This window comes from Aspergillus pseudoviridinutans, assembly GCF_018340605.1.
Source record: "Aspergillus pseudoviridinutans IFM 55266 DNA, scaffold_3, whole genome shotgun sequence".
NCBI lineage: Eukaryota > Fungi > Ascomycota > Eurotiomycetes > Eurotiales > Aspergillaceae > Aspergillus > Aspergillus pseudoviridinutans.
Window position 1 is genome coordinate 4104104 of NW_025091283.1, and position 15189 is coordinate 4119292.

Consider the following 15189-nt stretch of genomic DNA (forward strand, 5'->3'; position numbering starts at 1 on the left):
CTTTACAACGCATTGGTGGTCGCTTGTGGAGGCGAATTGTTTTGACACAGGAAAATGAGCGTGGTTTTAGTTGGCAGGGCGACGGAGGCGAAGAGTTGGACGTGGTATTACCTTTTAGTCCTGTTTCCTGCTGTACTGAGCATATGATATCATGCTTCCGAGAGATTTGGGTCAAAGGATGGAGTTGATATTCAAGTCGTGTACTTAAGACTTTCAGTCAGCCTAGGATTGACACCATCTACTTCTAATTGTGAATACTACACTCTCTCGCCTACGTTTCCACAATAGGTTTAGTGCTTTACACTCGCCTTTCTACTCATGTACGATAGCTTCATCTCAGATAGATTCTTAATCAAGTCATCTATTCGTCTTCACACTAATCATATGTCCTTGCTACCCGAATAAAAGATTGTGAGCATCGAAGGTCTGCTGATTTTGAACTGTCCCTCGACAGGATTTCATTGGCCATATTCAGGTAATACGTCCTGTGTTAATCAGTGCCACGAACATCAGACTAGATAGCATGTGTAGCCGCGAACATGTAGGTCTGCCGGACCACATCTTCCCCTGATGGTGAAATACCTTCTATGACAGACCGAACAAACAGGGTACCTTAATCTCTCTCTGATTGCTCGCTTTTCTGCCCGGCTTGCCGATGGTAGGTTTAACACCTATACTCCGCCTCCATCCTCGTAAATGGTCTAAGAAATCATAATGGAAAGACAAATATTCAGGCGCTCGCTAAGATCCATAAGTTACATAGCTTAGCACAGCTTGGTGAGAGAACTGCTCGAAGATCCCGACTTCCAGCGCGGACATCACAACCTATGCAATGTCCTCAACCCGCAGATCCTCGTGCGCAGAACCGCCGGGGATCTATTCTTATCAGAAATGTCTTCATAAACAGGAGAATCACTTACGCCTCTGTTAGGGAGCATTTAGTTCCCGCAGACCCAGTGCTTGATAACGTCATGCCAAGGTGCTATGCAGCTGAACTTCTTGTCAGGTACCCTCGTGCATCCACCAACTCGTGAGCCGTCGGCCTTATACAAGCCGAAGTTATCGGTGCCGCAGTATGCGAGGTGGTCTATGCTATATAAGTCGGATATATCAAAGCAGAGCAAGACCCAGACTCACAATTCACGTTATCGATCCAGAAGTTCCTGTCGCAGGGGTTCTCAGAGGTGGGGGCAAGCAGCTGATTGAAACGACACAGATCTTCCCCGCCCTCTTTCCAGACAACAGCGTAGTTCACGCCGTTGTTGCTTTGCTCGCCGGTGGCGACTTTGACAGCCGCTGTGCTGCTGACAGCGACGGCAAAAGAGGTGAGGATAAGCTGGGAGACCTTCATGATGGATGCCCGAGAAAGAAGAAGGTTTGTGGAGTTTAAGGTGTTTTGATCGGTGAGGAGCGAGAGATGCAGGGCCAGCAAGAATTTAACTCACCTCGAGAGATGGAAACCATTTGGATGTATATTGTGAACAGCTGGTAGAATAAACAGAGATTACTCAACCGCATAATAGAGATTACTCAACAGCTTGGCAGAATAAATCAATAGTTTCTTTGAAAGCAGGTGAAGAGAGAGGCACAGGACGACGCATGCTTCAGACAGTCATTTTGTGTATATCATGCCTAAAAGCAATCAGCAGTTGCCTAGAGAGTTGACTACAGCCTCCACGCTGAAAGTGATGATTGTCCTGCAATGTGCGCTTTAAATCCGATTCACTCATACGACCTCCATGACAGTAGCGATCAAGCCAATGCCAAGTCTAGTTAATTTTTGATGTGAGATGACAAGCATCAGAGAGAAGACCATGCCCGCTATTCTAGGAAACAAGAATGGACGTTTGATCAAATCTATGAGATCCATAATCGATTAGATGGTCTTGCGGAGAACCTACGGATGATTACTTGGCATTGGGGTGGTCAGTAATCCTCCGAGAAACTGGGCTGCATCTCAGGGCTCTCGGCTACATATTGAGGGCTTGAATGCAACGGCAATGCGTATTTTTAATCATTTAGCGTTTAACTGGCGTGTCCAGGTTGAAACTTAGCCTGAGGAGGATGACATAGCGCTTCCATCTTGCCTCAAGTACGGAGTAGATTGAAGGCTTCTCACTCTATCGTCGATTTGCAGGCAGATCCTTCCATTACCCTCAATCCTATCTTTGAAATTGTTCTCTAGAGATTCTATAGCAGACTGTTGTTTTCAATGTGAGGATGCCTCAGCTGAATACTATTCGGACACTTCGACTCTGGGGAAGCTTAGATCTAATAAACCGCAGATGTTATGTTTCCTCATTCTGACAGTAACGGCAATGATACCAGAAGCAGAAAATGCAGACACAGTTAGGGATGAAAAGGACGCTAATACTCCGTCCTTATATTAGTCTGGGAAGCGGAATAAGGTTGGGTGGACCGCCTGGCCAGACCCCATTCGCTGGGGCCACGTGCTCGGATTGAGAAAGGATAGACACCTCTTTGCCACATTTTTGGGTCGTTTGATGCAAAACAGGGTGGAGGACTAGTTTGACTTGTTTATTATTATTATCTATTACCGGGGTCTAGACTACTATGTCGAATCATGGCTGATCCATCATCTTCGTTGCATATTATTTGCATAGTGAGGAAGCATCAACGCTGTCAACGGCATAGCTGGCCAATAATATCTGCTCTCTTATAGTTCCCCCCATAACAGGGAATACGAAGCAAGTGTATCCACTTTCCCATCTGGTCTAAGAAGAGACCAGGAAGGATCAATTCACTCAGCGTTGGTATCTGTGGATGTCTCTAGAATGTTACACTGACGGCCACTTACCACTAACTCTATCTAAGAAGAATCACAGAATGAAGATAGATCCCTTGCATTATTGCCTGAATCACTTTTTTAAACTGATACATCAGACAGCCATTTCTCGACCGATCCACCGCGGTGAGAATCATTTCCCAAGTGGGTGGTTTTTCCCCGAAGTCATCACCCAATTGGGCAAAGGCTGAGAAGATCACAACGGCAGAGAAACTTTGCAGCCATTGCCCCTGAACTCAGCAAGATCTTCGCTCAGAGGGACATCTTTACCGACCACTCCGTATTAGATCGTGCAAAGATGTCAGTTTTTGTCATGGGCGACGATGGCATCGCGATTTCCTCCTTCTGCATCTATCTTCCCCCCCACCCACCCGCCCCTCCCCCAGGCCATTGATCTTCACTTCTACACTATCTACCTCCATGTCCTGCACCGCAGTTCTTGATGATGGCAGACGCTGACCGCGGCTGGATTCTCCACGCGGTCTCGTGGCCGCTGTTCGGCATCTGCGTTGTTGTCACCGCTGCCAGATTCTGGGTACGTGTGCGCATTCTTCGGAGCTGCGGCTGGGACGATGCATTCATTCTGCTTGCATTGATCTGTGCCACTGTCAATACGGTACTGGTATCTCTGAGTATCATGTATGGCACTGGGCGTCACATGAATGATCTATCACACGAGCAACAAATCGCTTCAGTAAAGTATCAACTGCTTTCGCAGGGGTTTCATGTCATGTCAACAAATTGGGGCAAGGTGTCGGTGGCCCTCTTTCTGGTTCGCATTATTTCGGAGGTGAAGCAACATAAGCGAGCCATGTATGCGGGGATGATCCTTCTGTCTATCATTAATATCGGTGGAGTCTACAGCATCTACGGGCAGTGCATACCTACTGCAAAAATTTGGAATAATGAAATCGAGGGCACCTGCTGGCCAGCGGGGGCTCAGAGAGATTACGCTTTTTTTCAGGGCTGTACGTATTGCACGGACGGACTTTGTCTTTAGGATGTTGCTAACCGGAGACGCTGTAGCTGCCTCTGCACTGAGCGACTTAATTTTGGCGGTATATCCTCTCTTTACCATCAAGGATTTGCAGATGGCCACCAAGGTTAAATTCGGGCTCGGCTTCGTGCTCTCGCTGGGTATCTTGTTAGTCATAATTCCCAGCCTCTATTTCCTGTATGCTGTGTTCTAACGACGATCCTAATAGCGCGATGGCGGCTGCTATTATCAAGACTGTGCACCTGGCGGCGCTGTCGGCTAAAGCTGATTATACGTGGGATACACTCACTCTAACGATCTGGGTCGCAGTCGAACAATATCTCATTATTCTAGCGGCTTGCATTCCCGCACTCACGCCTCTTTTTAACATCGTTGTGCGTCGAATAGCCAGCAGGCGGAGCAAATCCAAATCAACTCCCAACGAGCTGGGAGCAAGTGACCGCAAATTGAGTCACCCTCAACCCTACCTGCCTTTTGCAAGCGTAGGACGAGAGTACGTCGAATATCCCATGACCTGTGTCGGTTCAGCGAAGGGTTCCAAGCGCCGTAGCAGTGACAGCGAGGCGCTGATTACGATCGAGCCTAGTTCACCGAATGGGATCCTCAAGACAACCGAATTTCATATTCAGGGGCTGGTACGATACCAAGGAAAGTGACGATTATTTCATGTATTTCAGATTATGTCAAACTATGTCAGATTAATGTCAGAATATTCAGAATTACGTCCGCCATCGCATCCACCCATTCAGTCGCAATGCATGGGTAATGACTTGACTGTTCGAAGATAGCTTGATATTGGAGATGTTGCAGAAGTGCGGACTTACGTCAATGTTATTCCCCCAACGGAAGTCTTGGTGGTTGATATGAATCTAATCCATTTTATGTGGTTTCCACGGGACAAAGCCGGAAGTCCCGAAGGTATAGACCGTGGTTCACTCGAAGCTTGTTTAGCTGTTTTGGACTTTTGGGTCCAGTTTTGTGGTGTATGATGGGACGATCCACGGTCTGCATGGAATTCCGACAATTGGAATTTATCGTCCGAGACAGATTTTCTCTACTGATTTATGTATGCACAAAGTCGACTAGTATTGAAGAAGTATGTTGAGCGAAAATCCTTACAAGGTTAGTATGTGATGTTGTTGCAAAGTTCCAGAATGCATAAATAAATATATTCCAGCAACTGCGAACCGATGGCCCTAGAGGACAATCATAATAGATGGACTGAGATAAAAGAAGACCAATTGGTTCGTCTATATAGAATCGAAAAGATTTGTACAGCGGCGAAGAAAAGGTAACGAGTAGTCAACCACAATTGTATAGCACAAGTGAAGAGAAATCAGAAGGGCGACAAAACGGCCAGGTTGTGCAATGTATCCAATGCTATAACACCATGAATTCTTACCAGAATCTGTACAATTATTAGCTTGAATCCACTGTATCAAAGAAACTGACATACCTCATGACATAAGGGCAGATGGACTCTCCACCATAGGAAGTCCAGATAGCCTGTTCCCGGACAGGAGTACCAGTGTGCGCAGCATTGATCATCCATCCGTCGCGGATGAAGATACCAACGTGGGAAACCTGGTTCTTGCAGTCACCATTGGTAGCCCAGAAGAGCAAATCACCCTCCTTGGCCTCGGAGCGAGGAAGACGCTTGCCCATGTTCGAGTCGTACTGGGTCTGCGCCGTGCGGGGGATGGTCTTCTTCAGGGCCTGGCAGACGGCGAACTGGGTCAGGCCAGAGCAGTCGAAGCCGCCGCCAGAGGGGCCGTTGCAGCCACCGCCGCCCCAGACGTAGGGGAGGCCCTTCTCCCTCTCGGCCGCATCGACGATGGACTTGCCGGAGCCACCGCCGCTGGGGGGAGGACTGCCGCCATCGCAGTGCTTGGTGACGTAGCCGGAGGTACCGGTCTTGACGTAGTAATCGGCGACATAGCAGCCGTCGGAGGTCTTGTCCCAGATCGAGTCGCCGTTGACGTCGGTGCCGGGAGCTTGGCAGACGAGGGAGACCTCATGGCCTCTGGGGTAAGTCTTGACAATAGGGTGGTCGGTGCCGGGACCGGAGCGGCAGTGGACGCTGTCGCCGTTGATGGGGTAGGCGCTGACGGAAGGAATGATAGCTGCGAGAGATGCAGCGGCGATGGTGAGGTACTTCATTTTGGCAAGAGAAGAGAAGATGAGACCTTGGAATGAGTGTTTTGATTGAGGTTTGATGATGATGTTGCTGCTGTTGTTGTTGTTGATGAGGACTCTGGCACGGGCAGATCGTCCCTTTTATAGACATTGAGCCCTTGTTGCTGCTGCATCCTGGATCACTGAGATGCTCAGCTCTGTTGATCTGTTGATCCGAAGGAGCACATCTCGTATTCCCATAGAGTCCAAACATGAACTCTCGTGTTTCTAAATTCAGGGTCCATGGGATGGGGCCGAAGGTCGTATCCGAAGCCAAGTATAGAAGCGTTACATTGACTAAGATACGAGCAGGCACAAGCGTCGAGATACTGCAGGTGCCTGGCTCGTAATGCTCGTGTTCCTGGCATCGCATGGAGGAGGAAGCCACTAGGTGTGAAGCAGCAAGGCATGCTCTAAAAATAGATCTAAAAATAGCATCCAAGAGAACACAAGCTCTGAAGCTTAACTCATCAAGGCCATCGTTCTCGGTTTTCTCGTGTTGCAGGTTAGTCTGCAGATCACCACAGCGAATCACGGCTGAATACGAGATCAGACCCTGACAATACCCCAGGGGTATACTCGATTAGTATGAATTAATCTGGCCTAATAAAGTAAGGTAGTTCTATCCGTATTTATTTGAGATTTGAACCCCTGCTGTGTGGAGATCATCATGTTGCGTTGATTCCTTTTTGAGAGTCATTCAGCGAGACTATTTGTGCAGGATTCAACCCGATGCCTGCAGATAAACTCAGGTCAAGCTATAAGCGAAGCATTCCTGATGTCTTGACTGGGATGCGAAGCTCTCGGTCCCTATCGAACTGGTTCTCGACTCGTACCTGAATGCGATGCAACCTCGAAATAGAAAGCCTTTCCTCGTATTTTGATTAGATGGCTCACTGGTAGCCTGTGAGCTGTCCATTGTATTGGAATATTTAGTAGTCCCTTCGCGAATCAGCTGTTCCTGTCGGTAGTATTGGTTGAGTAAATATCCGAGAGACGACCTGTCAGCTCCAGATCCGTCGTATTGCAAGCTAGATCTTCCTTTCGATGGTCATGGAAAAGTCTGTCTAGTTAGAGGGCGCCGAATGCCTCGCCAAAGCGAGCTCAGTGGTATCCAGGTTATTCTCTTGTCTTCATGACAAACAGCAGTAGTATGATTTCCAGGTGTGAAGCTGGCAATGTAGACTAGCCTCACACATATCCAAGAATGTCTGCTCCGATGCTCGTCGTGCTGTACTGGAAAGTACAAGTTCTCCAGGCCTGGCCATGTCTTCCCCATTCGTCGGTTGCGCGTGTTTAAGTGTAAGCAGTTACATAAGGGTAGTACTTGATAGTATGTTCAGTACTAATGATTCCATCTTTACCTGCTCTTAGAACTAGTATAGTTCCGTCCATTTCGGCAACAGTCAATATCGGTGTCATATGTAGTATCATGAACGGTAGAATTGGTTAATTCAACGGCGCCATCCCAAGCTTCCACAGATACCTGTCCATCTTATGCGCTCTAGGACTCCCCCAAAATTGTCGACTCCAGTACGCTCCTGATATCATTAATTTGTACTCGGCGTCCGCCCAGAATGACGCCGACCTTATTGACCACATGTGGAGTGTTCGGTTCAGCCACGATCATGATGACCTCTCCTATCTTGGTTTCTATCCTGGGAATGACCACGGCGGCCATCCATACCAGCTCAAAGACGAAGAATGAGCTGTTTGGACCGATTCGCAGCCCAAATGCTCCCCGGCCAGCGCGAATCGAGGCGCTGCACCCTAGCAGATGTCCGGTTGACAACCTGTCTGTCCTACAGACGCATTTGCTGCGCGCACAGAAATACTATTAAGGCGTTCACGATCGATTGGAGTACTACAAGCCGGTCTTTGGGGAGTGTGTAAAAAGACGTTGCCATCAAGCCAGTTTGTTTAACCACTATTAGATCAGGAAACACCAAGCTTGTTCTTGCTTCAGGGAGGATGACAACCCAGTGACGGCGAATGAAGTCATCCCCACCCAAGCATATATAACCACAAAACCAGCACATCTACTCCAATCAGCCAAACAACTACAACACAACATCTTCATCAGCATCATCAAAATGCCTCCAATTCGAATCCCGATCTCTCGGTCGCTGAGACCTTACACCCGTAAGTACATGAGTGGCCTCCCCATCAACTCCCGATCATCAACCGGCACTGACAGAAATTAGATGCCCGATTCCTCGCCACAAGACCATCTGGAAATCCCATCTCCAGCAACCCCCAGGCTCAATCTATCAACAAGTCCCGCGGGAGGGAGGCGGGGCACTCCGACGAAGCAGATACACGGTCGGTGCAATCCCCGGTCTCGATGCACAGGGCACAACCGTCGGAGGCGCACGAGGGCGAGGAGCAGACAAGTGCGGATGCAATGATCAAGAATGATCCCAATGAGCCGACAGAGAAGAAGAGGGAGAATGTGGAAAAGGTGGGGAGGAGGAAGATGGGGCCGGAGGATGAGCAGAGGTCACGGCGGCCTAGGGTTTAGCGATGTATAACTATTACCTTACTCTGTACATTACTACATTAAGCCCATTGAATGCAGACAATTGATGATCTGATATTGTTAGTGAATGAGTGTAAATGAATATAATATAATATTGCATAGGATGAAGCTGATAATCCATGGGGAAGATGATGACATCACAGTTGCGTAGTCTATATCTTATCTTAGTCTTGTCTTTCTTTTTTTATCTGACAAGGACAGAGCAGGATATTTTAGAGGCGAATCATGATACCGACTTATTTTATTTTAGCTCCTGACAAGTCGTAGATCTTTTGCACTGGTGATGCGAGTTTCTACTTTACTACTTCTACATCTACTGTCTGTAGATAAACACAACTGCAGAACTGCACTCTATCTCTCCTAAGCGGAAAGCAAAATGGGTCCTCTATCAAGTTCTGCATCAGACGATAAGCTTACCCTCAAGGATGCGGGAGGGAATAGTGTAAGCCCAAGCCTAAGCCTAAGCCTAAGTCTACTGCCTACTGTCTACTGTCGATCGAAACTAAGAAAAATAGGCCTTAGGATCTCGACCCTCGCAGCAAGACCAGTACACCATCCTCCTCCCCAAACAGATGCCCCTCAAGACAGAAAAGACTCTCCTCTTCCTCGGAGTCTACGACGGCCAGTAAGCGTCCACGCGACCATAAAATCGTCGTGGTAAATACTGAATCCTGCAGCGTAACATCCGACGTCTCCCTCCACGCCAAACATCACCTCCACCGTCTCATCCTCGAATCCCCCCACATCCAAACAGGCAACTACGAGAAAGCCATTGAGGACGCCGTCGAGAAAGAGGACAAACTCCTCCTGGATCAATTCAATGCGGGGAACGAGGTGTTTGGCAAATCCGGCTCAACCTTCTGCATTTGCTTGGTGAATCTCACCGATGGGGTTCTAGTCGTGGGAAACCTAGGCGACTCGCACGTTCTGCTCGCCGAGCACCATCCCAATGGCTGGAAGGTGGTGAGTTTTTGTTTTCATTACGGTTTGGTCAGACGGCGCTAATGCTATCGTAGAAGCGCATCACAAAAGCACACAAGCCGGGTTCCGAAGCTGAAAGGGAACGCATCAAAGAGGCCGGGGGAGTTGTGAATCGGGAGCTTGGGTCCCCGCGAATAGGTATTTCTCGCCCTCTCCCTCTCAGTGCCATCAATTGCTAATGCGCAGGCGTAGGCGCATTGAATATGTCCCGCGCGCTGGGGGACCTCCAATACAAAGCGCCGCTGATCAACGCGGATGAGCCATTCTCACTCGAGCAGGAGATCGCCGGGTTCAACCCGGACAAGGAACAGGGGAATCTGCTGTCCAACCGACCGGATATCTCACGGATTGAGCTCAAGGAGGACGGGAAGTACATCGTTATTCTTACGACGGATGGGGTGACGGATGAGATGGAGGACCGGAGGATTCTTGATCGGGCCGTGGCGCATTGGAATTATGGGACGCAAGCGGCGGGCGTTGCGGGCAGGATCACGACGGAGGCGACGGGACGGCCGATGAGCGATAATGCGACTTGTGTATGTGCTTTTATTTATGGGAGGCAGAATGATTCGGCTTAGATGGCATAGCATTGCATAGCATACGATGTGTTCAGCAACTCCCAGACTATGGAGCATGGGAGATGAATATACCCAAGCTAATTATTGTACTTTTGCATTCTTGATACTGTTATTCATGCCATCTGTAAATAGCTCATGGCTACTGTTTGATATGCCAATGTTCCTCAGTGCCATAGTGCCAAGAGTGATGGTTTCATGAACATGACTCACTCCTCCATGTCGGCCTTGATTATCTCCGCGCGAGGGCGCCAACAACGCCAAGCTCTGGAGACCGACATGTCTGAATGACAGGACTGCTTATACAGAAGATATAAATTAAACGATCTCGCTCCTTCAGTGACTCTAAGAGGAAAGGTAATCTCACCAGTAAAGCTGAGAATCCCCTCCTACCATACACAACTCACCCAACATGCATTTCGCTACGCTCCTCTTCCCCGGCTTCGAAGCCCTCGACGTCTTCGGCTCCCTGGAAGTCCTCAACGTCCTCTCCGCAGAAAAACAGATCTACCTCTCCCTCCTCGCATCAAGCCTCGCCCCCGTCTCAACTCGATCCCCAGATCCAGCCGCACATCAGGCAGGCTCGATCTGCGCCCAGGAAGTACTTCCAACGGGTACTTTCGCCGACTTTTTGAAAGACGCACCCGCGCCGCCTGATAGCGCCAAGGGCCAGATAGACGTGCTCGTCGTGCCCGGCGGCGCGGGGACCCGCTTCCCGCACACCATCGATCCCGTCATCGACTTCGTGCGGGGCATCGCCCCGTCGGTGAAATACATCATGTCCGTGTGTAACGGGGCGGGCGTGTTAGCGCGGGCGGGCGTGCTGGATGGTAGACGAGCGACGACTAATAAGATGCTTTGGGGGCCGACGACGGCGCTGAGGGGGGAGGTGCGCTGGGTCAGAGAGGCCAGGTGGGTGGCCGATGGGAATGTGTGGACTTCCTCTGGGGTGAGTGCGGGGATCGATATGATGTTAGCTTTTGTAAGGGATATACATGGGAAGGATGTGGCTAGCGGGATAGCTCAAGAGATTGAGTATGTTTGGGACGAGGAGGAGGATGGGACGAGGGATCCATTTGCTTTCGCTGCTGTGTGAGGATCATGCCCTCAGCTTGCAACCATAGAGTGGATCAATTAAAAGAATATATTTCCGCAGGCAACTCAGTCGACAGTTTTCACAGACAGACTCCTTCCTAGTTCATTGGGCATCTCTTCTGGGCTGTAGGTCATTTCTTCCAGCTTCAACAAGCAATGAAATTGATGTTCACAATGCAATAGAGCACCGGACGAGATTATAATCCTCTCATATATCGTCAATCATGAATCGTTGACGCTCTGTCAGCAGATAAACCAGGCAATCCAGCTATAAATATAACTTCAACACCCATTTCAAAGGATCCACGCATCACCTGGCCTGCTAGTCCGTTCATCCTGTGCTGCTCTGAATCCGGATAAGATGGCAGTGGGACTATACACCTAACACTGAGAAAATTATGGGAGAATAAGATGTCCCTAGGACTACTCGCAGTGGTCTGATAATAAATGGATTTGTCCTACCTGTCACATGGAAGCTGCAGTCCAACCCATGTATAGTCCAATAATCGCATGGTGCTAGTAGTAGTGGCCTTCTGATATGGTTCATCTATAGTAAAACTCCATTGTATGAATGTCTCACCCTGGAAGATATGTTTGATAGCTCCACTCTTGAGACTATAAAATGACATCACACCCGCCCCGAACAAACGTCATTCTCTATCTGATAAACAAGATGTTTATAAGCTATCTGATATGAATGTAGGATAATACAAAAGTCCTGATTGCCTGATCAATTTGCATGTGATTCTCCTAGTATAATACTTAACTGCGATCCATTGCCCTCACCCTCACCATCGACATACTCAATTCAATTTCCTCCCTTTGAACGTCCTAACCACACAAAATGCCCAGCGTACCAGACCTCATCCCCCAATCTGCCCTCAACAACGACAAAATCCAAACAACAGCCCCAAACTGCCCCGTCACATCCAAACGCACCCCCGCAACATCCACCCCAACCTCCATCCCTAACCCCGGCATTGCCCGCGCCAACGCCGCCATCTCAATCGACAAACCCAATGGCGATGCAGACTACATTGCCAAATATGGCGACTACGTATTTCTCCCCCAAGCTCCAGAAAGCAATGCTCCAGGAAAGCTGACCAATTAGACCCCATTACAACAACACGTCCTCTTCTGGGACCGCGACCACGACGGGCAGATCTACCCGCTAGACACATACAACGGCTTCCGCGAGCTAGGCTTCAACATCCTTTTCTCGCTGCTGGCGGTGCTGATCATCAATTTGAATTTCTCGTATCCGACGCGGTTGGCGCATTCGGTTATTCCGGATTTGTGGTTTAGGGTTTACGTTGACAGTATATACAAAGCTAAGGTGAGTTTATTCCCCCTCTACAGCAAGGATGGAGCTGATGAACGTGAGCAGCATGGCTCCGATAGCGGGACGTATGATCCTGAAGGACGGTTCATCCCGCAGCATTTCGAGGATATGTTTGCCAAGTATGATCGGGATCAAGACGGGTCGTTGACCCTGGGAGAGCTGTTTGAGATGATGCATGGGAATCGGTGTGCCATGGATCCCTTTGGGGTATGTCTTTTCCTCTGGTTCACTTGATTTGGTTGAGGAGTGTGAGGCTTACGGCTGGTAGTGGGGTGCTGCGTTCTTCGAATGGGGAACGACGTGGCTGTTGATTCAGCGTGATGGACGGGTCTACAAGGAGGATTTGAGGGGGGTTTATGATGTAAGTCATTTTCGAGCGGTGAAGGTGATGATGCTGACATGCGACAGGGATCGATATTCTGGAAGATCCGCGAAGAGAGGAAGAAAAGTGGTTGGAAGCAGGGGTATGGTGTTGGAGGGGATGGGTTTGTGGGTGGTGCCAAGATGTACTGATATCGCATACATATGTACAAATGCATCATGTTACACGCTGTACTTCCTGTCTACTCTTGGAGAATCCTTCCATTGGGATGAGATGGCCTAAGATTGTCCATCTCATGGATCACAACACCGCACCAGCCAGCGTCTTCAATGTCTTGCCATCCCACTGCAGCCATTGCTTGTACTGTATATTGATCTGGATGGCGTGCTGGAGCATCCTACCTATGCAGACCTGACGACGCGGGCCGTCCGTTTTGGTCATTAACATCAGGAGTTGATGGTTACTGTCCTCACAGATTGGAAGGTCTAATAAGTGATATGTTTGATCACATATGTGAGTACTGTATTGCGAAATTTTGCAGAAGTAGCTAAATAAAGAGAATTTACTATACAGTAACATCGCCCATTGTCTTGTAGTGTACTCCCTCCCAATCTATACATACACCCAGATCTTCAGCTACCTATAGGCCCTTACTGATGCATCTATCTTTCATCCGCTTGCCTTGCATTCGGTCATATCCCTCATTTCTGTCAGTAAAACATGACTCACTCTCACGACCACAGCCACAACGGCGTCGACAATGGCCACGGTCACTCGCACGAGATCCTCGACGGCCCAGGCTCTCACCTAGAACGATAAAAGCCCCTCTTACCGTCGGCATCGGAGGGTAATCATATCCCCTTGAGCTAGCAAGAATCAAGCTAACTAACAGCAGGCCGGTTGGGTCTGGTAAGATGACGCTGATGCCCGCACTCAGCCGCGCATTGAGAGACGAGTACAACATTGCAGCTGTCACGAACGACATATTTACCAAGTATGCCATGGCCATGGCTCTGCTCAAAGTAGTTACATGCTAACGGCTTCCAGGGAAGACGTCGAGTTCCTCACCCGGAATAAAGCCCTCTCCGCCGATCTTCCACTCCGACAGCAGAGCAGTCTAAGGGTATCTCTTCCGGTGGATGGCTCATCAGGTCAGGCCCGGTCTCATGCACGCTAGGCGAGGGACTGCAAGTAGATGGACTGGCATAGGGGCTGCGAATGGAACCAGTTGTCTGATCGTCCTGGCGGCCTTTTAAGTGTTCGCTTTCCGATAGCGCCGCTAATGGTGTCCCTACTGTTCGCCATTGTTCATATTATGATACTTTTTTCCTCCAAACATGCACAGGCCTAGCAAACCCTTCCTCGTCCCTCTCAAAATTATGTATCCTCTCAAATCCCCGCGCTTTCAACTCATCATCAAACGGTGGTTTAATCTGGATAGTCTTATACATCTCTCTCAATTCTTTATTTTTCTTCGAAGCCCTCGCATAATTGCTCATAGGCTGCGGCTCAATAACGAGATAACCCCCCTCATTCAGTATACTTCGTATATGCGCAAATAGCGTCAATATCCCGGCGTCCCCGTTGTTCAGATGAATCCACTTGGTCACAGAGAGCAGTAGGACAACGTCGAACTTGCCCAGCGCGGTGCCCTTATATGCGGACGCATCCACGAAGTCAAAGTGCTCAAATGTGCACGGCCCGTCCGGATATGCCGCCTTCGCCTGCTCGACCAGCCATGGGTCGATATCGACGCCGACTGCGGAGGCTGCGCCGCAGTGCGCTATCACCTCATAGGTCAGTTTGCCCGCGTTGCAGCCGAGGTCTATGACTCGCGCGTTGCAGAGGATCTCTGATGGAAGAATAGAAAGGCGTTCGTCTGGGACAGTGGGCGCCCGGAACTTGGCGTAATATTGGTGGTAGTTGCCATGGCGCGCGGCGAGGTGCGTAGCTTTGAAACGCTCTGCTCTAGAGAGTTCTGTTGCAGGAGGACGGCCATGCCACGGGTCTGCCATACGGAGATAGTGCGAACAGAGAGGCACGTGGTGTTGATTATATTGATTATGCCGAGATAAGATTTGCAATGATGTGGCTGCTAGGTTTAACCTCTTGTGTTGCTAAAGTTTCCAATAGAGGTTTGTAGAGTTTGCATATTATTAGTGCCTAAGGCATACATTACTAGCAGGCCGAGAAAAGTAGTTGCTAGATTATCACCACTACCGGGGCTTAGTGATCGAAGAGAAGAAGAGTTTTCAGATTTTAGATTTTAGCTAAGCGATTGCTTCAATGTTAGCGCTGCGTAGTACATACTCCATCTAGCTAAGAACTGGTACTATCTGACATACGATGCCTAGATA

At 49.1% G+C, this 15189-nt stretch overlaps 9 protein-coding genes across 9 annotated transcripts; 5 read left to right on the plus strand and 4 right to left on the minus strand.

Moving 5' to 3' along the window:
• Window positions 1-938: 938 nt before the first annotated feature.
• Asppvi_005194 (uncharacterized protein) lies at window positions 939-1351 on the minus strand (the record flags this gene model as incomplete). The annotated part of the gene is made up of 2 exons (XM_043301119.1): window positions 939-1087; window positions 1138-1351. 2 exons carry the CDS (start codon window positions 1349-1351, stop codon window positions 939-941), a joined length of 363 nt encoding a protein of 120 aa, XP_043157054.1.
• Window positions 1352-3251: 1900 nt separating this feature from the next.
• Asppvi_005195 (uncharacterized protein) lies at window positions 3252-4459 on the plus strand (the record flags this gene model as incomplete). The annotated part of the gene is made up of 3 exons (XM_043301120.1): window positions 3252-3774; window positions 3833-3950; window positions 4012-4459. 3 exons carry the CDS (start codon window positions 3252-3254, stop codon window positions 4457-4459), a joined length of 1089 nt encoding a protein of 362 aa, XP_043157055.1.
• Window positions 4460-5201: 742 nt separating this feature from the next.
• Asppvi_005196 (uncharacterized protein) lies at window positions 5202-5963 on the minus strand (the record flags this gene model as incomplete). Its single annotated transcript, XM_043301121.1, has 2 exons — window positions 5202-5211; window positions 5260-5963. 2 exons carry the CDS (start codon window positions 5961-5963, stop codon window positions 5202-5204), a joined length of 714 nt encoding a protein of 237 aa, XP_043157056.1.
• A 2108-nt stretch (window positions 5964-8071) lies between these two features.
• Asppvi_005197 (uncharacterized protein) lies at window positions 8072-8499 on the plus strand (the record flags this gene model as incomplete). The annotated part of the gene is made up of 2 exons (XM_043301122.1): window positions 8072-8120; window positions 8183-8499. 2 exons carry the CDS (start codon window positions 8072-8074, stop codon window positions 8497-8499), a joined length of 366 nt encoding a protein of 121 aa, XP_043157057.1.
• Window positions 8500-8893: 394 nt separating this feature from the next.
• Window positions 8894-10076, plus strand: Asppvi_005198 (PP2C family serine/threonine-protein phosphatase; the record flags this gene model as incomplete). The annotated part of the gene is made up of 5 exons (XM_043301123.1): window positions 8894-8959; window positions 9033-9142; window positions 9195-9480; window positions 9534-9636; window positions 9691-10076. 5 exons carry the CDS (start codon window positions 8894-8896, stop codon window positions 10074-10076), a joined length of 951 nt encoding a protein of 316 aa, XP_043157058.1.
• Window positions 10077-10485: 409 nt separating this feature from the next.
• Window positions 10486-11169, plus strand: Asppvi_005199 (DJ-1/PfpI family protein; the record flags this gene model as incomplete). The annotated part of the gene is made up of 1 exon (XM_043301124.1): window positions 10486-11169. One exon carries the CDS (start codon window positions 10486-10488, stop codon window positions 11167-11169), a length of 684 nt encoding a protein of 227 aa, XP_043157059.1.
• An 843-nt stretch (window positions 11170-12012) lies between these two features.
• Window positions 12013-13023, plus strand: Asppvi_005200 (caleosin family protein; the record flags this gene model as incomplete). The annotated part of the gene is made up of 5 exons (XM_043301125.1): window positions 12013-12225; window positions 12280-12504; window positions 12556-12717; window positions 12779-12871; window positions 12919-13023. The coding sequence occupies 5 exons, from the start codon at window positions 12013-12015 to the stop codon at window positions 13021-13023; spliced, it is 798 nt and encodes a 265-aa protein (XP_043157060.1).
• A 109-nt stretch (window positions 13024-13132) lies between these two features.
• Asppvi_005201 (uncharacterized protein) lies at window positions 13133-13817 on the minus strand (the record flags this gene model as incomplete). The annotated part of the gene is made up of 3 exons (XM_043301126.1): window positions 13133-13243; window positions 13562-13639; window positions 13665-13817. 3 exons carry the CDS (start codon window positions 13815-13817, stop codon window positions 13133-13135), a joined length of 342 nt encoding a protein of 113 aa, XP_043157061.1.
• Window positions 13818-14145: 328 nt separating this feature from the next.
• Window positions 14146-14847, minus strand: Asppvi_005202 (class I SAM-dependent methyltransferase; the record flags this gene model as incomplete). Its single annotated transcript, XM_043301127.1, has 1 exon — window positions 14146-14847. The coding sequence occupies one exon, from the start codon at window positions 14845-14847 to the stop codon at window positions 14146-14148; it is 702 nt and encodes a 233-aa protein (XP_043157062.1).
• Between the last annotated feature and the right edge of the window lie 342 nt (window positions 14848-15189).